Below are 27308 nucleotides of genomic sequence, written 5' to 3'. Positions count from 1 at the left end.
CGGTAAACAAAAAGATGATAGAGTCTATTGAGATATCTCTGTCTGAAAATTCTTGCAATGTCCAAGGCGATGCAGTAGAGATGGTCATTCACGTATGCGAGAATCCCAGCCAACCAGAAACCTAAGTCTGTGATTGTCGGGCAGAGATACGATACGGTTCGGTAGTCAATCATTGTGCATCTCGGAGAGCCAGCTGGTACTGGGCTGCGGCAGGCAGCCCAATACATACACCGCTAGCTCTAGCTCACTCGTCATCCTGAGTTGCCAGGTAATCCATTCCAAGAAGGAATGCATTCGGCTAGAACCATCGAGCGCAAAAAAATACACTCGAGCATTTGCATTTAAACGAAACGGATTTTGGTGAATACAAAAGCTGAGGTGGTGTTGTCGTAACAATACCATGAGTATCTCAAAATTGAAACTGGTAACTCATGGGAGGTTGCAGGCAATCCCGAGTTGCAGTTCAATAAAGAAGATACTATTCATTTCGGTCACAATCCGTAGAGTTAACTACGGTATGTGCCTACACCTCGGACAATTCAACTGATTAACAGCATCATGTTGCGAGGGCAATATACGTAGTATATTTGCAGGTTCCTGTACAAAGACCTCCATCCTAAATTCTTTTCCATTCGAGGAATGAGAATAAATACTGGAAGCCGACCTCCTTCATTCTCTAATGAAGAGAGTGAAGGAGAAGTTTTCCCCGAAGGAAGACTTCTATGGTGATAACAGGATACCGAAGACGATAGTTCAAGCCAAACTGGATGTTCCCACCCGTTCTTCTCTATCCCAGGGTTGGCCGCCTACTGTGAGATATTCTTCTTTCAGCAGCAGTGTTTCTTCCAAACGTTAGAAATTCCAGGAATTCGAGCATTCAGCGAGGTTCCCGATTATCGTAGTAACAATTATCTCGGATTCTTGTCTAGCCCACTCGGGACCGTGGTTTTGCCCAAGTGTTTGCAGATCGTAGAAAACCAGAACACTCTGAGAGTGCTAGAAATTCCGAAAAATTCTAAGCGCTCGGTGAAACCCCAACCGAATTCGTCAGACGATCATCAGTTGGTGGTCCTCCCGATTCCCATAGAAATCGAGGATGGGGTAGAATCCTTCCTCAATGACAGGGACTTACGTCCGGTAGGACCCAAAGGTCCCCCCAGGAACACAGTCCCCAACGTGGAATCCTACGGAGAACGCTCTGCAGGATCCCTCCCCTTTCCTTCGTAGCCGTAGGGAGAGAGGGAATGGGGGAGGAAGATTGGATACTCGCTCGCCTTCCCAGCGGAACTAGCAGTTGGAGAAGCAAGTACGAGCAGCTCAGAGTCTGAGAAAACGTTACCGTCTGGAGAAAACGTTTTCCTGAGGAAGGTTACGAACTCGTACTGTAGGCTAAGCGTCTGCCGCCAACGTGACCGTCGTCTGGGTGGGGCTGAGCGAGCACCTGACAGGAAAGAGCCGATACCATCCTCCGACACGTCCCAGTCCTCGTCGAGGCCGAAACCTCTCAAGAGGACCGAAGGGGGAGTGCGCCCTGTTCTCTTGAGTGCGTGGTCCAGACGGACCATCACGTGAACAGCGGTGATGGTCCCTCCAAGAGTCTGGGAAGCGTCATTCGTCCTTATCAGCCCCCCCCACGATCTTCTCCAACCACTTGAGCGAGGATCTGTTGGTCCCAAGACCGAACCAGGCTCGTGGCCGTATCGTAAGAAGAGCATTCCTCACGGTCACTCCTGTTTGCCTCGTTCCTACCGGTGTAGCCTGAGGAGGTTGAAGGGACAGGTGAGGGAGACCTGATGCTCCTACCCTGCCTACTAGCAGAACTAGTAGGCTGGGAGGACTGCAGGCGATTGCCAACCAACGGTGGCGATCGAGCTGCAGGTCTGGACCAGCGGCTTCTTGCGGAGAAACACTGGACCACGGAACAGAGCGTCGGTCTCTATGTCAGGGGAGCTGTTACGAGAGCTCCTCCCCTGCCTACCAGCAGAACCGGTAGGCTGGGAGGACTGTGGCGATCATCAACTACGGTGATGGTCGAGCTGCTGGTCTGGACCAGCGGTTTTCCTGCTCGTCAGAAGATCACTGGCGATCAAGCTGCAGGCCTGGTCGTGCGGCTCTCCTGGGGAGAGCAGCTAGACCGAGAGCAGCGGCGACGGTCCCGAGCATCAGAGGAGCTGCTGCTGGTTCCCCTATCCATCCGGTCCCGGTGGGAGCGGCAGTCAGGGGACCGGCAGAGTCCGCTGTCACGGTGGGAGTGCGCCCCTCACGATCACTCCTGATCGCCTCGCCCTTCCCGGTGTAACCCAAGGAAGTTGAAGGGATAGGAGAGGAAGGCCTGACGCCCCCCCCACCCCCCCCCCCCCCCACCCCCCCTCCCCCCGCCCACTGGCAGGACTGGTGTGCTTGGGAGGCTGCAGGCGATCGCCACTGCAGGCCTGGTCGCGCTGCTCTCCTGGGGAGAGTGGCTAGACCAAGAATAACGGCCCCAGTCCCGTGCGTCAGAGGAGCTGCTGCTGGTCCCCCTATCCGTCCGGTCCCGGTGGGAGCGGCGGTCAGGGGACCTGCACAGACCACTGTCGCGGTGGGACCGGTGCCTGTTCGCACGAGCGCGTCGAACCGCTGGAACCAGCCAAGGCTGGTTCCTGCGATCGAGGGGACTTCTTATCAGCCTCAGCCCGTGGCCGGTCTGGGACCGTCACAGCAACCCTGGTAACCAGCTGGTCGCTACGAGAGCGATCGCTGGCCTGGAGAGAGTCACCTGAGCGGCTCTCACCAGCCTTCCGCTCCGTGCCTTGGTCCTGGCGCCGAGCGAACTCGGAAGCCTGAGCCTTGGCTGCACGGTCACCCTCGGGAGACCGTACACTCGGTACCTCTCGCGAACGAGAGGCCGAGCTGGAACCTGGTGTAGCGGCAGCGCCCCTAGCACCAGGCGAGGAAGTACCGGTGTTAGCCGGTACCCCTCTGGTCCCCGTCTTCTTCCTTACGGAAGGAGAGACGGGCCCCGCTCCCGAAGGAGCAGGAGGACCAGCGGAAGAACCCCCCTTCCCACCGGAGTGAGACGGGTCCTTAGAAGTTCCCGAAGGAGCCTTCTTAGGGGGGGAGGAGGCAGCCTTCTTCTTCCTCGACTTGGAAGCCTTGGAAGTCGAAGGGGAAGAGGCGGCAGCAGGCGACGAAGACGACGACGACACCTTCCTCCTCTTCTTCTTCTTTGTCAGCTCCCTCAGGACAGACGTCAGGTACTCCATCCAGGATGGAGCCGGGGCTGCTGTTGTTGAAGCAACAGGGCCCGGCTGCACCTGTCCGGAAGGACCAGCGACTGGGGCAGCAACACCACAGGCTGGGATGACGTCGGCAGGTGCAGGAACAGCAGGAACACCAGGAGCGGCAGGTACGGCAGGCAGGTCAGGTACAGCAGGAGACGGGGCAGCAGCCAGCGACATCCTGGGTACCAGCAGCAGGTCCAGGGGCGAGCTCTTCGGGCATCGGAAGTCAGGGGCTGGCAGCACCCAAAGAAACCCAGGGAGGGGGGAGGCACGCCTCTCCTCGGCAACGGCAAGCGATCGGGACCCATGCACAGACGCGGCCGTTGGAGTCACTGACATCACATGCGGGGTGTAGACCAGGTGAGGCGGGGTGGCGTACCCTGGAGTCGAGACAGTGATGGTAGTGGTGGTCACCGCTCCATGGGTGACCGGTACAGCACCCGCCAGATGCTGGAGCAGCCCCTGGACGCTCGGCGTGCCCTGGAGCCCCAGCGAGCACCTGAGGAAGCAACATTCAGGTGATTAGGAGGGGTTCCCCCTCACGCAGGGGGGGCCTGAGCGAACAGACGACCCCGAAACAACTGCACGTCGGGGTACCTCTCGCCCTCCTCTACGCTCGACGGATAGGGTGAAGAGGAGGACCGAGAAACCTCCCCCCCCCGAAGGGGAAGGCGCCATACGCGGGAGCTGAGCCGGGGGCAGGAAAGAAGGGGAAGTGTCCGTAACCAAGGGAGTCACTGGAGAGCTTTCCGATGACTCCTTGGCAGGTCTACGCTTCCTCCTACCCTCATACAGCACCCACTGCACCTCCGACCAATTCACACAAAATTACATGGCTCGCTCAGAGAGCATTCACGCCCCCACACAAAGGACATGAGGACCTATCTCGGGGAAAGAGCGAAAGACCCCACACTTGCGGCCCTCCACACCAGGGCAAACTCTGCGGCTGATGGGGGGGCGCGGGGATAGCTCCATTGCACGAGAATCCATAATCAATGTAATAAAAAGTAATAAAGAAAGTCATGCACTTACAATACACTTTCACTACACTGACAAACCAAGTTGAAGAAACAACACAAAACCAAAGCATACGACGATGAAGCGGGCAGATAGCGATGACGAACACGTCCTCCACCAACACAGCCGAAAGCAAAAGTGGTTCTTCACCTCCCAGTCGCGCGGCGCGCGCACTGTCAGACAAGCAGTTAACTACCGAACTCCCTTGTTCGAAGCCTACGACCGTTCCAGCTGCCGCTAGTTACCTTCCTATTGTTAAAGGACCCATGGTGTGCGTTACGTATCGGAACAATTGTATTCTTCCTAACTATACAAACCTGAGGTCCTTTACAATAGGAATGTAACTTGCAGCAGCTGGAACCGGTCGTAAGCTTCGAACAAGGGAGTTCGGTAGTTAACTGCTTGTCCGACAGTCCGCGCACCGCGCGACTGGGAGGTGAAGATCCACTTTGCTTTAGGCCCAGGAAAAAACAGAGTGAGGGGTGGCATGAGGTGGGACTATGTGTAAAGGACCTCAGGTTTGTATAGTTAGGAAAAATACAATTTTCGACAAATTGTTATTTGTTCCGATACGAATACAAACCATCGGTCCTTTACAATAGGAAGACTCACTTCTTGGTGGGTGGAATCTGAGTCTTAAGAACAGACTGGTGTTCGCCCAACCTTGGTTCCCTCCCTGGTTGTAAGAGCAGAGGGAGGGATCCTAGCCTCTGCCCAATGATTGGGGTATGTACCGCAGGATCAATGGTCAGACCTCTGGACCCAAGTAATAAGAGGGAGGCAAGCGTACCTCTTAAAACTAGCAAGCAAGAACTTGTTCCTATTGCAAGAGGCAATATGAAGTCATGGGTTTGTCTCCCGTTGGTTTCCACTTCCCCCCCTTGTCAGGGGAAGTGGTGGATAATCGCTCCTATCCCTAATGAAAGGGATAGGATGGGGCTCGGTCGAGTAGCTTACCTGCATCGCCTCCTGTTCCAGCGTAGTGACGACCGCGTCCCTCTGCCCACAGGTAGAGGGAGAGAAAAAGATGGGGAAGAGAAGGCCAGGCCAGTCACAAGCTCATTCACTCATCCATTCATGCAGTCACACAAGGATGCGATGCTGTTCTGTCCCCTCGGGTCCTGGGTAAGCTACACAACGTGTTGAGCAGCCACCATGGGTCCCAAGGAAAAAGTGTCCAAGGACCTGTGGGCTATAGTATACCGAAGGTAGAAGGAGGTGGTGGTGGTCTGGTTGGGCCAGACCCCTGCCTTCAGGACCTGCGCCACGGAGAAGTTCTTGCGGAATGCAAGGGAAGGACCAATACCTCTGACTTCGTGGGCTCTCGGACGAAGGGTACGGATGTCGTCGCTACCATCCATGTCATACACCCTCCTGATCACCTCACGAGTTCTCTTCAGACAGTGCCGTAGCGCCCTCACAGGACAGAGCAACATCTCATCCGCATTGTTGTCGGTGAAGTCCATTAGGGAGGGGATTGTAAAAGACTCGAACCGGTCGTTAGGGACCGAAGGATTCTGAGTCTTCGCTACGAAGTTCGGGACGAAATCGAGCGTCACAGATCCCCATCCACTGGAGTGATTGACGTTGAAGGAAAGACCATGCAGTTCCCCTACTCTCTTCGCCGATGCCAGGGCCAGCAAGAAGAGGGTCATGAGGGTCAGATCCCTGTCTGACGACTCTCGGAGTGGCTCGAAGGGACTTCGAGTCAGACTCCTAAGGACGAGAGTCACGCCCCACCCCGGGGGCCTGAGTTCCCTGGGTGGGCAAGACCTCTCGAAGCTCCTCATAAGCAGGGAGATCTCAAACGAATTCGAGATATCCACTCCTCCCAGTTTTAGGACCAGGGCCAGGGCGGCTCTGTATCCTTTGACTGTGGGGACGGAGAGGAGCCTGTCTCGGCGAAGAAACACGAGGAAATCCGCTACCTGCTGAAGAGTGGCTCTAAGAGGAGACAGACCCTGTCTGCGACATCAACCACAGAAGACTGCCCACTTTCCTTGGTACACCGCTGCAGAGGACTGTCTGATGTACCCAGCCATCTCTGTTGCTGCTCGGCGAGAAAAGCCTCTCGCTCGCAAGAGATGGTGGATAACAGCCAGCCGTGAAGATGTAGGGACTGGACTGACTGGTGGTACCGTTCTACGTGTGGCTGGCTGGACGAGAAGGTTGTGCCAAGGGGGAATCTCTCTCGGTGCTTCTGCAAGTAGAGCCACCAGGATCATCAGGAGATTCGGGGTGACCAGCACTCGGCTGATCACCTTGCGAATCAGACAGAACGGGGGAAAGGCGTACGCGAAGAGGTTGTCCCACTACTGGAAGCCCCCACAGGTTGAAGAGCCTTTCCGCCACGTCTGGGTGTAGGGACCATTTGGTCCCTATCACCTGATCCCGACGGCTGAGCTTGTCTGCTACTACATCCCTCTTGCCTGGGATGTAGCAGGATGACAGCTCTACCGAGTGGGCCGTGCACCTGCAACGTCAACTGGTGCAACGGGAGGGACACTAGGCGCCCCCGTTTGTTGACGTATGCCACTACTGTGGTGTTGTCGCACATCATCCCACACTCCTGCAGCCAGCAACTCCTCCAGGTGTGCGCCCCATCCCTTGGTTGACGCGTCTGAAAACAGCAACATCTCGGGGGGGGGAGTGCGGAGAGGCACTCCTCTTAAGAGGTTCCTGTCGTCCAGCCACCAGGCTAGGTCCTGCCTCACCTCTTCCGTGAGGGACACAGGGAAGTAAGGTGGGTCTCTTGCCTGTGACCAACTCTCCTTTAGTCTCCACTGGAGAGACCGCAGGTGAAGACGCCCATGAGGGACTAACTTCTCGAGTGACGACAGGTGGCCGATCACGACTTGCCACTGCTGAGCTGACTGTTCTTGCCAAGACAGGAACTGGTAGGCTGCCTCCCTGAATCTGCTGATCCGCGAGTCCGTGGGGAAGACCCGCCCTGCTACCATGTCGATTAGCATACCCAGGTACTTCACCCTCTGCTTGGGTTCGAGATCGGACTTCTCGAAGTTCACCACGATCCCCAGATTGCGGCAGAACCCAAGAAGTCAATCTCTGTCCTGTAGCAACTGCGAGCGGGAGCTCACCAGGACCAACGAGTCGTTGAGACCTCAAAAGACGTATCCCTACCGAGTGGGCCCAAGCAGACACCAGAGTGAACGCTCGCGTGAACACCTGTGAGGCAGTTGAGAGACCGAAGCAAAGTGCCCTGAATTGGTACACCGTCCCGTCGATGATAAAGCGGAGGTACTTCCTGGAGGATTGATGGACGGGTATCTGGAAATACGCATCCTTCAAGTCCACCAAAAGCATGAAGTCATTCTCCCTGATGGAGTCGAGCACAGAACGTGCCATCTCCATCGTGAACCGAGACTGGTGAACGAATCGGTTCAGGGGAGAGAGATCTATCACTAGGCGCCAGCCCCCCGAAGAATTCTCCACCAGGAAAAGACAGCTGTAGAAGCCAGTGAACGATCCCTGACGATCTCCACAACTCCCTTGCTCAGCATGGCTTGGACTTCCTCCCGAAGGGCTACGTCCTTTGATGTTCCAGGTACGTAGGTCTGAAGGTGGACCGGGTTGGAGGTGAGGGGTGGTCGAGACTCAAAGGGTAGTAGATACCCCTCCCGAAGGACGTCTACTATCCAAGTCTCCGCTCCGTAGCGCTGCCATGTTGCCCAATGGCTGGCCAGGCACCCCCCCACTTCCAGCAGCAGGTGAGGGGGAACGCCGTCCCTAGCGTTTCCCGCCTCTCTTCGGCATCTTCCCCGCTCCCCCTAGTGGGAAGGAGGGCTGGGAGGAGGGCTGATGGCGACCGCCCCTGGAAGAAGTCGAAGGCAGTCTTTCCTTTGGGCTTCGACGATGCGATCGTCTTAGCAGCCGAGGAAGCGCTAACCAAGCTCCTAGGCTTGGCCGCAGTCGTTCGAGGCTGCCCAGACCCCTTCGAGACTGCCTGGTGGACTAGACGGTCACTGTCATCAGTGCGCCGTCGTTCCACCACAGCGTCCACCATCTCTCCTGGGAAGAGAGAGGAGGAACTCCGCACCAATCCGTTGCGAAGACCCAATGCCGCCTCACGCCCAGATGCCCTGGTCACTCGGGTGAGGACTGCGTCCCTACGCCGAAGTACCAGGTTGGCCCACAGGTTTGCCGTCTGGTGGGCTAGGTAGGAGATGGCTCTACCTCCAGACTGACACACCCCGAAAGACGGGTCACCTTCGGGAGTGATATTTCCCGAGGTGGCCGCGACCTTAGACACCGTGAGGGACCACAGGTCTAACCAGGAGACTGCCTGGGATGCCGCCATGGCGGTGGATTCCAGTGCAAGCGCCTCTTGCTGCGAGAACCATAAGTTCTCCGACAGGAGCTGCTGCAGAGACATCCCCGGAGTTTGCCTACCTAGCTCCGGGTTAACCTGTTTGGGCGGCACAGGATCCTCCGAAGGCACATAGAATCTCCTCTGTCGCAGTAGAGGCGGAGGAAGTAGCTTGGAAGACCTGCCGGACCGAAGCAAACCCTCCTGTCCGGAGACAAGCGAGTCCACCTGGCCCAGCACCAAGTCAGCCAGAGCTGATCACGGCAGACCCACCGTCGTCTTGGGTTCCTTCTTAGGACCCCAGAACGACTCGAGCCGAGACGTGGGCTCAGAAGGTGGGAGCGGCGATCCTTCCCCGAGGTCGTTGTGCTGACGAATCAGCGCAATAACCTCTGGAAATGACCTCTGGATCTCGGGAGTGATTGTGTCTTGAGGAGTAGGACCGTCAAGTCCCTCCAACAAGAACGCCTCTCGAGACCCTCCTCCTTTAGAAGGAGGAACAGTGACAGACCCCTCCTGGTCTCCTCCTGCCACTTGTGCATACGACCTGGTCGGTCCTAAGACCGTGCCTGGCTCGTAGGGCGTCGTGGTGGGACCGTGAGGAGCGCGCTCCCCAATATCACTCCGGATCGCCTCGCTCTTCCCGGCATAACCCAAGGAAGTTGAAGGGATAGGAGAGGAAGACCTGACGCTCCCCCCTCGCCCACTGGTAGAAATGGCATGCTTGGGGGGCTGCAGGCGATCGTCAACCCGCGGTGGCAATCGAGCTGCAGGCCTGGTCGCGCGGCTCCGGTCCCGTGCATCAGAGGAGCTGCTGCTGGTCCCCCTACCTGCCCGGTCCCGGTGGGAGCGGTGGTCAGGGGACCTGCAGAGACCACTGTCATGTTGGGAGGGGTGCCTGTCCTAACAGCGTGTCGAACCGCTGGGCTGGTTCCTGCGATCAAGGGGACCTCTTCCTAGCCTCAGCCCGCAGCCGATCTGGGACCGTCGCGTCAACCCTGGGCACCTGCGGATCGCCACGAGAGCAATCGCTGGCCTGGTGGGAGTCACCTGAGCGACCCTCGCCAGTCTTCCGCTCCGTGCCTTGGTCCTGGCGCCGAGCGAACTCGGAAGCCTGAGCCTTGGCTGTACGGGCACCCGCAGGTGACCGTACACTCGGTACCTCTCGCGAACGAGAGGCCGAGCTGGAACCTGGTGTAGCAGCAGAACCCCTAGCACCAGGCGAGGAAGTACCGGTGTTAGCTGGTACCCCTCTGGTCCCCGTCTTCTTCTTCCTTGTGGAAGGAGAGACGGGCCCCGCTCCCAAAGGAGCAGGGGGACCAGCGGAAGAACCCCCCCATCCCACCGGAGTGAGACGGGCCCGAAGGAGACTTCTTAGGGGGGAAGGAGGCAGCCTTCTTCTTCCTCGGCTTAGAAGCCTTGGAAGTCGAAGGGGAAGAGGCTGCAGCAGGCGACGACGACGACACCTTCCTCCTCTTCCTCTTCTTCTTCGTCAGCTTCCTCAGGACAGACGTCAGGTCCTCCATCCAGGACAGAGCAGGGGCTATTGCCGAAGCCACACGGCCCGGCTGCACCTGTCCAGAAGGACCCGCGACTGGGGCAGCAACACCACGGGCAGGAACGACGTCGGCAGGGGCTGGTCCAGGCACGACAGGCACGGCAGGCACGGCAGGAACATCAGGTACAGCAGGAGGCGGAACAGCGGTCAGCGACATCCTGGGTACGTGTGGAAGGTCCAGGGGGGAACTCTTGGGGCACCGAAAGTCAGGGGCTGAGGCGAGAGCGGTGAACCCGGGCGGAGGAGGCACAACCCTCCTCGGGAAACAAGCAATCGGGGCCTGCACCGCAGCTGAGGGTGTCACCGTAGTCACATGCTGGGTGTACACAAGGTGAGGAGGGGCGGCATACCCCGGGATCGAGACAGTGGTGGTGGTGGTGGTCACCGGTCCATGAGTGACTGGAGCAGCACCCGCAAGGTGATGCAACAGCCCCCGAACGCTCGGAGTCCCCTGGAGGCCCAGCGAGAACCATACCTGGCCAAGGTCATCGCGCGCAGTGAGAGCACCTGAGGAGGCAAAGGTCGGGTTAGTAGGAGGGGTTCCCCCTCGCCTGGGGGGACAAGCCCCACCCTGAACCAACAGAAGACCCCAACTACAGTTGGATGTCGGGGTACCTCGCCCCCTCCTCCACGCTCTACGGATCGGGAGAAGAGGAGGAACGAGAAACCCCCCCCAAAAGGGGAAGGAGCCATACGCGGGAGCTGAGATGGCAGCAGGAAGGAAGATGACGTGTCTGTGACCAAGGGAGTCACCGGAGAACCTTCCGAGGACTCCCTGGTAGGCTTACGTCACTTCCTCCTACCCTCTTATCGCACCCACTGCTCCTCAAACCAAGATATGTATAAATCACAGGGCTCGGCGCGAGAGCATTCACGCCCTCGGCACCGAGCACACAATTCATGAGGATCCACTTCTGGGAAGGAGCGGAAGGCCCCACACTTACGGCCCTCCACACCAGGGCAAACTCTGCGGCTGATGGGGGGGCGTGGGGACATCTCCAGCTCACGGGAATCCATAATCACAGTTAATAATAAAATACAAAAGCACACGTACTTACAGTATTTTAACACACACACAAAGCAAACGAAGTTTGAGAAGACACAAAGCATACGACAAAAGGCGGGCAGAGAGAGGTGGAGAACACGTCTGTCAACCAGCACGGCCAAAAGCAAAGTGGATCTTCACCTCCCAGACAGACGGTGCGCGGACTGTTGGACAAGCAGTTAACTACCGAACTCCCTTGTTCAAAGCTTACCCAGCTGCCGCAAGTTACATTTCTATTGTAAAGGACCGATGGTTTGTATTTGCATCAGAACAACTCCCTCTTGGGCATGTAAGGCAATGGAGCCTGCACCACAGCTGTGGGGGTGACCATAGTCACGTGCTGGGTGTATACCAGATGAGGAGGAACTGCGTAAACCAGAGTTGACAATGTCGTAGTTGTCCTCGTCTCCACCCTGTGAGTGACCGGGGCTGCAGCTAGATGATGGAGGAGCCTCTGAATACTTGGAGTGCCCGGAAGACTCAGCAAGTGCCACACCTGCTGAAGGTCCCCACCCGCAGAGGCAGACACACCTGAGGAAGCAACAATCGGGTTAATGCGGGAGGGGGGGGGATTCCTGTTCACTCAGTGGGGGAAGGATCCCCCCTTAGCGGACAGAAGTCTCCGAGTACAACTCAAGGTCAGGATGTCGCCCTCCCTCCTCTGCACTCGACAGATCGAGTGAAGAGGCGGAGAAGCCATACACGAGAGCTGACGAGGAGGGAGAAAAGAAGACAACGTATCCATCACCAGAAGTGTCAAGGGAGAGCTTTCCGACGACACCTTGGTGGCTTTACACGTCACTAGACCTGAAAGCCCCACACTTTCAGCCTCCCACTCCAGGGCACAATCTCCTGTTGGATGGGGGGGGGCGCGAGGGCTTCTCCGAATCATGGGACTGCATGATGTCCAGCGATGCAATACCACAACAAAGAAAAATAATAAGTACTTAGAATTCAACACACAAGTATACAAGAAACAGGTTGAAAGTCTAGAAGTTGTCAACAATCTCACGACAGAGGCGGGCAGAGAGGCGAACACACGTCTTCACCTGACGGCGGTTGAAAGCAAAGTGGAAAGTTTACATCCAGTCATGCGGGACTCCCAACCATCAGACAAGCAGTTACTGCCAAACTACCTTGTTATTAAATCTTATGACTGGTCCAGCTGGTGGTGAGAGTAATTCCTTATGTAAACGACCGATGGTTCGTATAATGTGTCGGAACAAATCATTATAATGGAACACATAGGACCACTGAGTGAGTTGTTTCTTAGTTCGAAATACAGGCAGTCCCTGGGTTATGACGGGGGTTCCGTTCTTGAGACGTGTCGTAAGCCGAAAATCGTCGTAAGCCGGAACGACGCTTGGAAATATGTCTTAAACTAAAAAAAAAGGTTATAAAAACCTTACTTGTAATCCTTTTGGTTACAACTACATTGTTGTTTCCTGTATGTTTTATGTACAACCTGGAGTTATTTTCATAAAAGAATGCTGGTTCTTGAAGGTAAAAACTATTGTAATCCTCTGGTGACACTACATTCTTGAAGTTTTATATACAACCTGGAGTGATTTTGCTAAATTTCTTGAGGGCGGCACAAGAACAAAGCTGATTACTACCTTACGTATCATATAGACTAATTTATAAAGTAAACGTACCTTTTAAATAGGCTTTATATTATTAGTATCAAACAAAACATTCTTGCCATGAGTCAGAGGCCGTTTAATGAAACGAAACTTCTCTGTCCTTATCTGTTCAGAAAATAAACGTTACGTCAATCCCCGAGACCATTGTTGCCAAGGCGTCTCTCTCTCTCTCTCTCTCTCTCTCATCAAATTACACTGGAACCTTGACATAAGATTGCCCTAATATATGAATGTTTTGAGATACAACAGAAAATTTGCGAAAATATAAGCTTTGATATACAAACGAAAATATGTTTGAGATAACAATTTTGCGATGAGTGTTAGTTTAGTTGTATATAGGCGACCGATAAATGGCGTTCAGTCTGTTTGTTTGTTGGTGCTGCATGTTAACACGTCGTTGTTAGTTCGTTGTATTTGTGCCTATTTTTCATGTTATTTTTGACTATTTTTATTATTAACCCTTCTTTACCAAGGGTGGGGGGTGAGCAGAATGTAAACATTGCGTTCGCTGCCCAAACTGAATCTCTCGGTAGTGACTCCAGTTTGGAAGGGTGGCGATCGTTAAAAATATTTGCCAATATACTAATCAAGACAGGCTAATGAAATTATCAGGTATTATTAGCACTATAATAACGCATATTCTCTGTTAGTTTTATCATCCTACAGGGAAAAATAAATGATTTTATGGAAAAAAATGTGAAACTCAGTGTCCCTTGTACAAGGACACTGGTGGTCGGTGAAAAAACTACAGTCTTGAATAGAAATTCGGTCTTACAGAATGTTGGTATATCGCACCTGGAACATGCACATAAAGTATTATCAAAATAGAACTGTAAATAAGCACGTGATAAAAAAAAAAAGAGCAAAAACTAAAGCGAAAGCCCCGCCAATAAATATGGAAATCGCAAATTTTATAGTATATCTTTCAAAAATTGGTCGATGTCATTTTCTATGTTTTCTAAGATTAGTTTCATCACAGAAAACAACTTTAGGGGCATCAGGGGTATCTAAACTAATTTTTCAAGTTTCTTGTCCTCAGAAAAAATCGCTTTTTCGCTTTTCTCTGGTTTGGTTTTTTATATATAAAGTTACTATAAGGCTTTATTTTTACCTTCATTTATCTGGTGTTCATATCTTTTATTTGTAAAATGTAATAAGTGAATAAATAAATAAATACAGTAAATGATGATACAACTGGTTTTATACTTGGGTAGAAGTTATTACATGTTTACGCTGGTCTGGTTTGGTTTTTCAGATAAAAGGAGGAGTTTTTTTGTTGAGACGCAGTTCATCTGTCACCGTACACACTACTATAAGCAGTAATAAATATTTTTGGGGGTTCATCATACGTCTGGCATCATGTCATACTGTTTATTTTGCTCCAAACTCTTCAAAACCGAAATTACAGAATGATTGGAAGTCCTATCTGAAAAGAGGAGTTTTGGTGGTACTATGCGTACCATCTTTATGCACCCGGTGCGGTGTAGTAGACTTGAATGGTGGTACCCACCTACCTCCAAACAAACTTTCGGTAATGAAGAGGTTAACCATGGATGGTCTCAAAGCTAAAGACAAAGCAGGTGATAAGAAAAAACCCAAGAAAATCATTTCTATGGAAGCAAAACATGAAATTATAGCAAAGCATGAACGTGGCGTTCGTATCGTCGATTTGGCAAACGAGTATGGTCGAAATCCTTCTACAATATCCACGATCATCAAGCAGAAGGAAGCTATAAAAACCTTCCAAAGGCATCACCATTATTTCTAAACTACGAACTGATTAAAAAAATAAATAAAAATTAGTTTAGCAATGTTATTTCATATGTGTTTTTCTGGGCTCAGCTCGTGTCGCTGCGCGAAATAATCCTTTAATCTATTATTTAGGGTAGGAAATGTACTAACACATACCAGAGAATAAATAAAAATAAAGAAAAAGGTCAGTATAACTGACTCGCTCACCCTCCAAAGAGGGTGTCGGTATGAACACTAGGCGAGTGAGACCACTACCACGAGCCAAATACCAATAGAAAAATCTCCCACAACAAAAACCCTCCATGAGGAGAGCCGACCCACAGACGTGAGCAGCTCGCTACTACTTTCTACTACTCCATCCCATGCTGCCGACTGCTGCGCCTCTGGTGGCCATCCTTTTAGTTAAGAGCGCACACGAGTCACTTGTGCTATTTTTCTCTCTGTGTTTTTTGTGCCCTTTCGTTGGATTTTTACTATAATGGAGCGTGCAGCTATCGCAGCAGCTAAGTTAAGTACTCAGTATTTACGGTTAGTTGGTTTTTTCCGTCCCTGAGACAGTATTTGCCGTTTTTAGGTATAAATACGTTCTCGGGGTCGGAAGCATGGCAGCATGGTTCTGCCGCGTGATGGGTTCGTTCTTGGTCTCCCATACCTAGAACATCCCGTATTATTTTGACCGCATCTATTTGCATTTATCCGCTTTGTTTAGATTAAGGTCTACTCAGGTTGTCATGCATGCATGTATTTCACCTTATGTAGGCTCTAGTCCAGACCCTAGTCCAGGTTCTAGTATCGGCCTCTGACTAGCTTTGAGTGGTAGACTTGCTTCTTCGGGTTAGTCGTACTACTGGATTGGTCTCCTGCTATATTACTTTCTCTCTTTCATTTTATTTTTATTTGATTATATGTATTTGTCATCGTTAGTTAGTTAGGCGTCTGGCTTAGCCTAGGTCCTGGCTCATAGAGCCTATACTACCGCTGATCAGTTCGGTTGCTTCCCTATAGCATCTCTCTGATCAGTTGGTTTTAGCCCTGTGGGCCTGTATGCTACCGCTTTTCAGTTCAAGTTGCTTCCCGATAGCTTCTCTCTGATCAGTTGGTTGGCCTAGGTTTGGTTATCGTATCTCAGTTTACCGCCTCGTGGTCACTGATAATATATTCGTGATCAACGGGACAGCCAGAACCGCCCGCGACCAGTCCCACCCTTCCCCCCCTCACGCTATTCCATAAAGAGTCGGGCGGGGGTGGGTCGGTCTGCCCATGCTCGCTTCCGCAGTACCCGAGCCTGCCTCCCTCTCTTCCCCTTCAGGCGGAGGGGCTAGGGAGTCGGAGGACAGACCCAAGTACTGGTCTCGAACTCTCCGGCTTCTCGGTCCGGCCGGGTGGTACGTTTGGGGGGTGGGGGGGCCTGGCCTTCCCCCCTCTGTTACTACCTTGTCGCTCCGGGCTAGCTCGAGCATGTATGTCCTCTCGCCCTTTCCCTCCTTACTAGAGCTCCTCCCATGATCGAGTACTGGTAATCCAGCGGAAAGGGGGCTAGTCCACCCAGCCCAGAGTGGACCGGAAACATACAGTAGGTCACTACTAACCTTACCGTATTGCTGAAGTTACTACACTCCGCTTCACAACCCCTGGGGACCTAGTACGGTTCGCTTGTGTTTAGGTTTAAGTTATCTATAAGTTTATCTTAAGTACCTTAAACCATCCCCCCTCCCCCCTCCCTTTCATATCTTACCGGATTCTCTCCGGGAATTATAGCCTATTCAGGCAATGCAGGGGAGGGAGGGGGTTATGCCCAAATTTTTTCCGAGCTCCGGCATGTAACGGAGTTATTTTTGTCCTTTTTCCTTTAGTCTGTAAGTGATGCCTTTTAAGATACTCATGTCTTCTTCCCACTTACAGGCCACCAACTAGTGAGCATCCGGGATGTTCCGCTACACTTCAGGACCCCTGTGGACACGAAGTTTGCCGGTCCCATGCTCCATGCGCGACTCCGCACGGGGACATCCAGGTCTGGTACCATGAGACGTGTACCATATGTTACGATCTGGTGAGCCAGCTTTTGGAAGGGGGTAAGTATTCCATCTCCAGTAGCTGCTCCGCTTCTTTTTTAGTGCTTAAGTTTTCATCATTTACTTTAAACTTAAGGCATCTAGTTTAAGTTATACTCTAAGTTTTAGTTTTAAGTGATTCTTAAATCTAAAATACGCCCCTCCTCTTACAGGCTCCGGCAGTAAGGGATACCGCATGGCTACCCTGCGGGCCTGGGTCGGAGGTTTTGGCAAGAACGCCGCCAAGGGTCAGCCCTACATCCTCGAGAAGCGGTTAGCACTATTAATCTTCCCCGGAGGCAAGGCGACAGGTTACGTCGACCCAGTAGAGGCGGACCCGACTATCGCCTTTCATCCAACAACAGCTGGCGGCCTCCTTAACTGAACAAGACCAGGATATCTCCACGGATGTCGCAACCCTGGATATTAATGTTGAACCGATGGTAGGTATAGACGACCTGTTGGTCGAGGTAAGTAAGGTGGGCACCCAAGGGTTCGCCCTTGGGTGTGACTGTTTCTTCTACCCTGCAACCTCTCCATCCTTCCAAGGCTTTACGGGTGTATGAATTATATACTCCTCTGAGGCTTCGGTTTAGACCTAAGGTCAAGGCTAAAGTGATGACCTTGACTAAGACGTCATCGTCGTCTAAGAAGACGTCCTCGTCTTCTTCCTCACGTAAGTCTCCGGCTCACAATCCCGGCCCAGACAGGTCTAAAGCTTCTAGCTCCGGCTCTAAGTCCTCAAAAAGTAAATCCAAGGAGAGATCTCGCACTCCGGCAGAATCACCAGTTCCGCTACCATTGGTTCCAATTCAGAGCCTCCCTCCACCTCCGCAGCAGCTCCGGCTTTGGACTCCAATGCTGGCCTGTTGCAACAGGTGGCGACCTAGTTGGGTCCCTAAAGAGTAGTATGGAACAAATGATCTCTCGCCTGTCGGATAGGATCACTTCCCAAGATACTATTATAGCCGGGCTAAGAGAAGCTCCTCTAGCCTCTCCCTCACTTTCCAACACAAGTGGAACTCAGCTTCCTCCGTATGACTCACTTCCTGCTTTCTCTATGAACAACCCATGGAGAGTAGCGTCATAACGCCCCCTCCCCTTCCAGGACGGTCTCATCTCCATACCGGAGTTTGGAACTCGAAGAATAGAGGACTTCGAGTTCTACCCGGAAGGCCTACAGCCTCCTTTCATAGGCTACGCAAGGCTCACGCCTTCGGCTATGGTTCGGGACGATAGGGTACCAAAGGAGACAGTCCTCTATTCACGAGACCAGGCTCAGAGAGAATGGCTCAGATGTTTAGAGGACATGGATTGTTCTAACACCAAGATACAACCATTTAAAAGTCCCTTTACCATTTTCACAATGGATGAGAGTACCACCCCGCTCCGTTCCTAACCAAGATAGCAAGATCGACCATCTCAGCGGCCCAGAAGGGGGAACCCATGCCTCAGTTGAAAGAAGCAGATCCCACATCTCCGTTACTCCCTTCAATTGGAGAATTGTGGAAGACTTGCCGAATACATTCTCAGCTGGCAAACTCAAACCGGACTGTGCTATGGAGCAGTTTGGTGAAAAGCTACCCAGGCTCCCAGATAGTCTTATCAGGCTGAATTTGACGCAAAATCACGACTAGCCAGATCAATCAACTCTATGGCTATGTCTGAGGTAGCAACCATGGCCTATGGATCAGAACCAATTTTTAAAGCTTATGACCAAAGCCCTGACTCAAACGGTTGCAGTCAGATATGTTCGAGTTTGCCACTGCTAGAACGAATTGTAGGAAGCATGTCATGCTAGAGGCAACCATTCGACATGAGAAGAGGTACTCTCCTCTAACATCTGGGGCGCAGATCTCTTCCAGAGGCTATGGTTAAGGAAGTCCAGGCAGAGGCTACGAGGTTGAACCAGAGCCTTAAGGACCGTTGGGGCCTTACGGCTAGGAGGAGGCAAGACCTGACACCTAAAGGTAAGGGACAGAGGAAAACCCAGGCGTTTCCAACCTTACCAGAAGAAGCAACCACGCTTTCCTCAACAAGTTCCAGCAGTGCCGTTAGTGCAGACAGCCCAACCTTCCACTTCTAAGGGTCAATCACAGCCAATTTTAGTGATATCCCCTCAGCCTCAACTCTACCTCATACGCCATCTCTCCAGCTTACAATCAAGCCTTCGAGAGTCAAGCTTCTCAGAAGTATGACCGCTCGGGTAAGGGAGGCAGAGGTAAGCGGTCCTTTCGTGGGAGAGGATCGGGAGGACCCCTTTAATAGGGGAAAGCACTTCAGAGGAGGCCGAGGCGGTTACCAGAACCAATGAAGAACTTCAGGTAGGAGGGAGGCTGTTTCACTTTGCGCCACCGGTGGAACTTCAGCCAGTGGGCTCAGAGCATAGTGTCAAAAGGGCTGGGTTGGAGCTGGTTGACGAACCCACCTCAGGCCAGACCTTTCCGTCAACTTCCTTCCAAAGAATTGACAGAGTACGCAGAGGACCTCCTTCAGAAAGGAGCTATAGCGAGAGTCAAGAGATTAAAAAATTTCAAGGTCGCTTGTTCAGCGTGCCAAAGAAAGGCTCACAAAAAAGAAGGGTAATCTTAGGACTTGTCCCGCTTAAACTTAGCCATCCGCTGCGACAAGTTCAAGATGCTCACGATCTCACAGGTGCGGACTTTACTTCCCCGTGGGCGTCACCACCTCTATCGATCTTACAGACGCCTACTATCATATCCCTATTGCAAAGACACTTCCGTCCGTATCTGGGATTCAAGATAGGAGACCAGACATTCCTTCAAGGTAGTTCCATTCGGACTCAACGTGGCACCCAGGGTGTTCACGAAGCTAGCGGAAGTGGTAGTGCAACAACTCAGATCGCAAGGGATTATGGTAGTGGCGTATCTCGACGATTGAGTTGATCTGGGCACCATCAGTCGAGGAATGCAACAAGGGCTACCACTGAAAGTGATCCAGTTCCTAGAATATCTAGGATTCAAGATAACAAGTCCAAGTCAAGACTCACTCCAAAGTCAAACTTTCAGTGGCTAGGCATTCAATGGAATCTATCCTCCCACACTCTGTCGATTCCATCTACCAAAAGGAAAGAAATAGCGAAGTCAGTCAAGCAATTTTCTAAGTCACAAACTAGCATCAAGGAGAGCTCAGGAAAGGATCCTCGGCTCTCTCCAGTTTGCATCAGTAACGAACGTCTTAATGAAAGCCAAACGGAGACCTAACCAGGATCTGGCGCTCCGCGAGCAAATGTCAGGTCCAGGGACAAGCTATCCTCCCAGTGCCTCGATTCTAAAGCAATCGGCTTCGGCCGTGGGCAAAAGTTCAAGAATCTATCAGTGTCAGTACCCTTCAGTTCCCTCCACCAGGGATCACCATCCACCACAGAAGCGTCCTTAAGCGGCTGGGGAGGGTATTCCCAGGTCAAAAAGGTTCAAAGGGATTGGTCACTCCCCAGTTCCGTCAGTTCCATATAAACGTACTGGAGGCAATGGCAGTGTTTCTGACTCTAAAAAGGTTACACCCACCAAAGGTACTCCCACATAAAGCTAGTCCTGGACAGCGCAGTGGTAGTACATTGTATAAACAGAGAGAGGCTCCAAGTCACGTCATCTAAATCACGTCATGGTAGCCATCTTCTCCCTGGCAGACAAGTTCAGTTGGCATCTTTCCTCCCACTCCCACCTAGCTGGAGTGAGAAAACGTCCATAGCAGACGCCCCGTATCCCGATCAGGTACCCCTAGAGTCGGAAGGTCACTAGACAACAGTTCGTTCCAATGGATCCTTCCAAGAGTCCCAGGGCTACAGGTGGATCTCTTCGCATCCCAAGCGAACCACAAACTACCGTGTTATGTAGCCCCCAACCTGGACCCTCTGGCTTACGCCACGGACGCCCTGGCTCTGGACTGGAACAACTGGGAGAAGATTTACGTCTTCCCTCCAGTGAATCTCCTTATGAAAGTATTGAACAAACTCAGGACATTCAAGGGTCAAGTGGCTCTAGTAGCCCCAGACTGGCCGAAGAGCAATTGGTATCCCCTAATTCTGGAACTGGGCCTTCGTCCTCTTCGGATCCCCAGTCCCAAGCTCTCCCAGTCAGTACAAAGAAGAAGACTGTGTTCGCTTCTCAGGGATTCTCAAAACCCTAACTTTATGGATTTCATGAAGTTTGCGGCAAAAAGAGATGCGTATATTGACCCTCAGAATATTCTCTTCTTGGAATCCGATAAAAGGGATTCAACTTTGAGGCAGTATGATGCTGCTGTCAGAAAGTTAGCAACCTCCTGAGAGAGTCAGATATCAGAATCATGACAGTTAATTCAGCTATATCCTTCTTCAGATCCTTATTTGAAAAAGGTTTAGCAGCTAGCACGATTACGACAAACAAGTCAGCCTTGAAAAAGATATTTCAATTGGATTTAACATAGACTTGACGGATACCTACTTCTCGTCTATTCCTAAGGCATGTGCTAGACTTAGGCCTTCTGTGAGGCCTACGTCAGTTTCATGGTTCTTAAACGATGTTCTAAAACTGGCTTCCGAAACCGATAATGACACATGCTCGTTTATGATGCTCCTAAGGAAAAACCCTATTTTTTATTAAGCCTGGCTCAGGAGCAAGAATTTCAGAACTGTCGGCTTTATCCAGAGATCCGGATCATATTTCAATCCTTCCCACAGGGAAGTCCTACTTTCTCCGGAAACGTAGCTTTTTGGCAAAGAATGAAGATCCTTTGATGAGGTGGGAACCTTGGAAAGTACTACCTCTTCCACAAGATGTATCCCTTTGTCCAGTTTCAACCTTACGAGCCTTTCTATCCAGGACCTCCTCATCCTCATCGGGGCCCCTCTTTAAGAGGGAAAAAGGTGGAACTTTATCCATTAAAGGCATCAGGCAACAAAATCCCTGTACTTTATTAAACAAGCCAATCCTGACTCTTTCCCAAAAGCACATGATGTCAGAGCAGTAGGCCACCTCAATTAATTATTTCACATGAACTTCGATGAGTTGAAAAAGTATACCGGATGGAAATCGACCGGACAGTGTTCAAACGTCATTACCTTAAGTCCTTGGAAGCTCTGAAATTTTCCACCGCAGTAGCAGCGGGAAACATTAGTTCCCCTGACTCTAGTTAATTTGGTAGTGAGAAGATTTCAGTCCTCCTTTCTACCTGCTTCACCCAACAGTTCGTCTATTCCATACCGTGTCATTTACATTCACCTTGTGCCTTAGCTGCTTTTATGATGATGTAGTGGGTGCCCCTTATTTTTTTTTGCTAGGGACACTCACCAGATGATTATGGATTATTGATCTCATGGATGTTACCCTTATTTTTATGCTAGGGGATACATCTCATTATAATGGTTACGGGTTTTTGTATATTAAGTCATATACATTCCTTATATATTATCATTGTTGATTAATTTGTTCATTTGATTGTTTTAATTGCTATTATATTTTTGATACATGCCTTTACACAGATACCATTTTGTTACATGTAAGCCAATTTACCTCTGTACATATGTAAATTACCTTATGTTAAGAAACATGTTTAGAATTAAGGGTAATTTAAGCATATTTTTATTTTTTTTTTGTATCACTGTGTATTTGTATCTTTTTAGCAATTATATTCTTTTTTATATTTACTTTATTTTTTATTTGAGGACCTATTCTGATTTATTTTATTACTTTTGTTTACAACTCTTGTGCTATTTCTCTGGTACGATTCGCGCAGCGACAGAGGCTGAGCCCAGAAAAGGGATTTTGACGTAAGGAAAAATCTATTTCTGGGCGATTGGCTCGTGTCGCCAGCGAAATCCCACCCTAACCCATCCCTTCGCCCAAGATTGTCTGCTAACTTCAGGATGGCCACCAGAGGCGCAGCAGTCGGCAGCATGGGATGGAGTAGTAGTAGTACGAGCTGCTCACAATCTGTGGGTCGGCTCTCCTCATGGAGGGTTTTTGTTGTGGGTAGATTTCTATTGGGTATTTGGCTCGTGGTAGTGGTCTCAACACCTCGCCTAGTGTTCATACCGACCAACCCTCTTGGAGGGTGAGCGAGGTCAGTTATACCTGACCTTCTTCATTTATTTTATTATTCTCTGGTATGTGTTAGTACATTTACCCTGAAGATAATAGATTAAAGGATATTTCGCTGGCTGGGCGACACGAGCCAAATCGCCCAGAAATAGATTTTTCCTTACGTCAAAATCCCTTATACGTAGTTATTAGTGTACATACGTAAATAAAAAGAGAACAAATCGTTCCCTGCCACCCTTCCCTACCCTCCTCCCCCTGCTGGCCTCACGTCATCTTCGTTGTGATAAGTAAAATTCCTTTCTTTTTTTTAATTGATTTTATTAACATTATTATCATTTATCACATTGCTATGTTATTTTATCATTATGTTTGTTATTACTCGTTTATTAGTGTATAAATTGTGTATATTATATGTAATTTAGCTGTGTTTAGGTGTGGTTTCATAGCGCTAGGACGGATTAATACATATTACATTATGTTTTTAATGGGAAAAAAAAATGCTTTTGAGATACAAAACTGTGTTGATATACGACGATGGTAACGGAACAAATTAAATTTTGTATGTCAAGGTTCCAGTGTACTGGATAATGTCTCTCTTTGGATACTTCGATTTTGCCAAATCTTGAGGGCTACAAGAACAGTTGATTACTATTTTACGTACATATAGACTAATTAAAGTAAACGTATCTTTAAATAGGCTTCTAATTATTTGTATCAACAAAACATTTACTGGCATGAGTCAGAGGCCGTTTAACGAAACGAACACTTCTCTGTCCTTAACTCGGAGCGTCGGAAGACGCTTCTCTCTCTCTCTCTCTCTCTCTCTCTCTTCTCTCTCTCTCTCTCTCTCTCTCTCTCTTTGATCAAATTACTGGATAATGTCTCTCTTTGGATACTTGGAATTTGCGTTGTAATCTAACCATAAACTTCGTTTTGTTATTATTACTGGAAACAAGCAATGATTTTTTCATTATTTGCGCTTTTGGAATGTTATATGTAAACTTTGCACACCGCAAGCTAGTATGTATTCATTCGCTCGGAAACTAGTTCCGCATATGAGGCGTCATTAAAAAACATCGAAAAATACGACATAAAAAGTGTCGAAAATCATCAAAACCTAAAAATTTTTGTTATAATCTAACCAGAAACTTATTTTTATTAATATACTGCGCTAAACTATAAAGGATTTTTATCATAGTATGCGTTTTTTAAAAGCGTCGTTAACTCGGAGCGTCGGAAGCGTCAGAGTCGTAACCTCGGAACAAGCGTCGTAACCCAGGACGAATTTTTCCATTGAATATTTAAGAAAAAGCGTCGTAACCTCGGAACATCGTAAGCCGGAACCGTCGTAACCCAGGGACCGCCTGTATATCTTGACTGTGATTCTACATCTCTGAGCTCTTGTAATTTTAGGCCATCTCTACAAAATAATGAGAACTCAAAAAATAGCAACTTAAAATCCTTATCGCTCACCTCTCCATCGATGGTTAGAGCAGCCGAGTGGTGGCTGCCACAAACCACTTTCGTAACACCCATGTGGTTAAGTGTCGCAACGCTCGTAGGAGTGGACCTGTGGCTGAGGTCACCGAGACCTAGCTGGCCCTTGTTCGCTGACCCCCACGCCCACACCTGAGGAAGGAGATTGTATGACACAAAATAAACTAAAAAGTCCATCAAATAACATGTATAGTAGTGCCTCAGGATACGAAATTATAATAAAAGCTAAATTGACCAATAAACAATGAAATATCACAATTTGTCATAAATTGTATTTTTCCTAACTATACAAACCTGAGGTCCTTTAACATAAGGAATTACGGCCGTTAAATCTTGAAAAAGGTGGTTAGGCAGTAACTACCGTGGGGCAGGCTAGCCTGCCCAGATGTAAACACTCCACTTTGTCTTTCGGCCCAGGTTCAGATTGAGGGGTGGCAAGAGGTGGGCATATCTGTAAAGGACCTCAGGTTTGTATAGTTAGGAAAAATACAATTTACGACAAATTGTGATTTGTTCCGATGCGTAATACAAACCCTCGGTCCTTTAACATAAGGAAGACTCACTGATTGGTGGGAGGAATCTGACCGAGCCTCTAGAACTGACTGAAGTTCTGCGCACCTGGGCTACTCCTCCTGGTCGTAACAGCGAGGAGTGCCCTGCTGCCTCTGACAACTTGATCAGAGTATAGGAGATGCATGATCAAGAGTCAGACTTCTGGGCCTTTTCGAAATGAGTGAGGAATCGTGACTCATCCGAAAAAGGGCTGGGAAGAATATTGGCGTCAGAGAAATTAATGCAAAGTTCTGGGAAGGGTTTGCATTATTATCAGTCTCCTTCCTCCCCTTGCTAGAGGAAGGAGCAAGATTGCTTCTTGATTCTGATAAGAAACATAAAAAGGATACTTATGTATAAGCTTACCGCATCAATCGTCCATCCAGCCAGTGTGAGTTCGAGTCCTATCCTCAACCTGAAGGAGAGGAATGGAGGGAAGAGGCGTGGAAGGGGGAGAGCCAGTCACTCTCGCATCCTTCTTACCTCTACAACTGCACACCATGGACGAGATGCAACTTGTCCTCTTGAAGGAGCTGGGTAAGCAAACACATCTTGCAAGCATCCACCACTGGTCCAGGGAAATGAGGTTCCAAGGACCTGTGGGCAGTCCAGAAGGGAAAGAAAGATATGGTCGCAATGACCTATCCATCTTCCTGTCCAATATATTCTTCGGAGTGATGTCCAGTACCTGTCCACTGGTCTATCCATCTGCAGCGAAGTCTCTCGCGGTCTCGTATCCCACTGCAGCGAAGTCTCTCGCAGTCTCATATCCCACTGCAGCAAAGTCTCTCGCAGTCTCATATCCCACTGCAGCAAAGTCTCTCGCGGTCTCATATCCCACTGCAGCAAAGTCTCTCACGGTCTCGTCGTCTCCACAATGGATAAAGACACCGACACTCCATGGTGGGTGTCGATACTTATGGGTACCAGAACATGCAATTAGGACAAAGTAATAACTAATCTGGATCAACCAATACAAAGTCATACAAATCGTCTATCTTGTTGCCACCGATGCTGGAAGGCGAGATAATGATTCTCTCAAGGCATGTGCCCAACAGACGAAAGTCAATTGCCTTCTAGAGACCAAGGTCCCTGATGGCAAGACAGAAGTTCTCATAGTAGTTGAATCTCAACTAAGGAGAAATAATACTATGCGCCGTTGAAGACGAAGGTGATAGGTGAATGCAGACCTACGTCTTCACAGTTGAATCAAGAGAAGTTAACTCTCAAGATTCTAAACGTAGAAAAGTCCCGCCGATGACACCAACCTGTGAAGACGGCTTAATCTCTGTTGTTTTACAGAGGACTGAAAACGCTAAACTGCTACTTCATTGTTGTTCGGTGAGAAGTCGCAGTTGCAATGAAAGCGGAGCACTTTTCAGTAATGAAAACACAGGGATTGTAATGCCTGAAACCGCTTCTCATGGGCTGAATCAGGGAGGACATCTATATACAGTGGGCCCCCAGTATTCACGTTCTCCAGATTCGCGGACTCACACATTCGCGGATTTCTCTCAGGAACATTTCCCTGCATTATTCGCGCAAAATTCGCGCATTCACAGTATTTTTCTATGAGAAATATCCACAAATTCCTGTTTTTTTTATCAGTTTCATCATAAAATGCACTTTTTGTGATAAAACTATTAAAAAAACCTAGTATGAAAATTTTTAGTGGTTTTGCTTGAGTTTTAACTAACAAAATAGGCTGTTTTTAACGTTTTTACAGGGGTTCCAAACATTTGCGGGTTCTAACTATTCACGGGGGAGTCTGGTACGCATCCCCCACAAACACGGGGGGACCACTGTACTTGGAAGTAGAGCTGGAAGGGCGGGGAACAGGCGATGTCTTCCGTTATACGTCTACAATTTGGGATGGACAATGAACAATTGCACACCTACGAATACGAGATATATTTAGAAGACAAACTCAGATGTCTGAAGAAATCATTCCGCGTCATCGCAGCGGCAGGCGCGATGCAGCAGGAGACTAGGCTACAGACTTGTTACCGTGCGGTAAACAGAAAGATGATAGCAAGTCTAGTAAGATATCTCTGTCTGAAAATTCTCGCAACATCAAAGGCGATGCAGTAGAGATGGTCATCCACGTAGGCGAGAATTCCAGCCAACAGGAGACCTAAGTTTGTGATTGCCGGGCAGAGACTCGGTTCATTAGTCAATCATCACAGAGGAGAGAGACAATATCCGGCCGTACTATCTCGGAGAGCCAGCTGGTACTGGGCTGTGGCAGGCAGGACTGGCAGGCAGCCCATACACGCTAGCTCTCGCTCACTCATCATCCTGAGTTGCCAGGTAATCCATTCCAAGAAGGAATGCGTTCGGCTAGAACCATCAAGCGCAAAAAAATACAATCGAGCATTTGCATTTAATCGAAACGGATTTCAGTGAATGCAAACGCTGTGGTGTTGTTGTTGTAACAATACCACAAGTATCTCAAAATTGAAACTGGTAACTCATGGGAGGTTTGCAGGGCAGTCCCGAGTTGCAGTTCAATTAAGAAGATACAATTCATCTCGGTCACAACCCGTAGAGTTAACTACGGTATGT

At 50.0% G+C, this 27308-nt stretch overlaps 1 protein-coding gene across 1 annotated transcript in view; it reads right to left on the bottom strand.

Moving 5' to 3' along the window:
- The window catches only part of LOC135211845 (alsin-like), a gene marked incomplete at its 5' end in the record, with an annotated part of 77304 nt that extends 52981 nt beyond the window's left edge, over window positions 1-24323 (bottom strand). The window contains 1 exon segment of the mRNA XM_064245054.1: window positions 24168-24323. Coding sequence (XP_064101124.1) covers window positions 24168-24323 — 156 coding nt within the window.
- Window positions 24324-27308: the final 2985 nt, after the last annotated feature.

Source organism: Macrobrachium nipponense, chromosome 40 (assembly GCF_015104395.2).
Source record: "Macrobrachium nipponense isolate FS-2020 chromosome 40, ASM1510439v2, whole genome shotgun sequence".
Classification (NCBI taxonomy): Eukaryota; Metazoa; Arthropoda; class Malacostraca; order Decapoda; family Palaemonidae; genus Macrobrachium; species Macrobrachium nipponense.
Note: the sequence above shows the minus strand (reverse complement) of the source record. Positions and strands in the feature narration are given on the sequence as shown.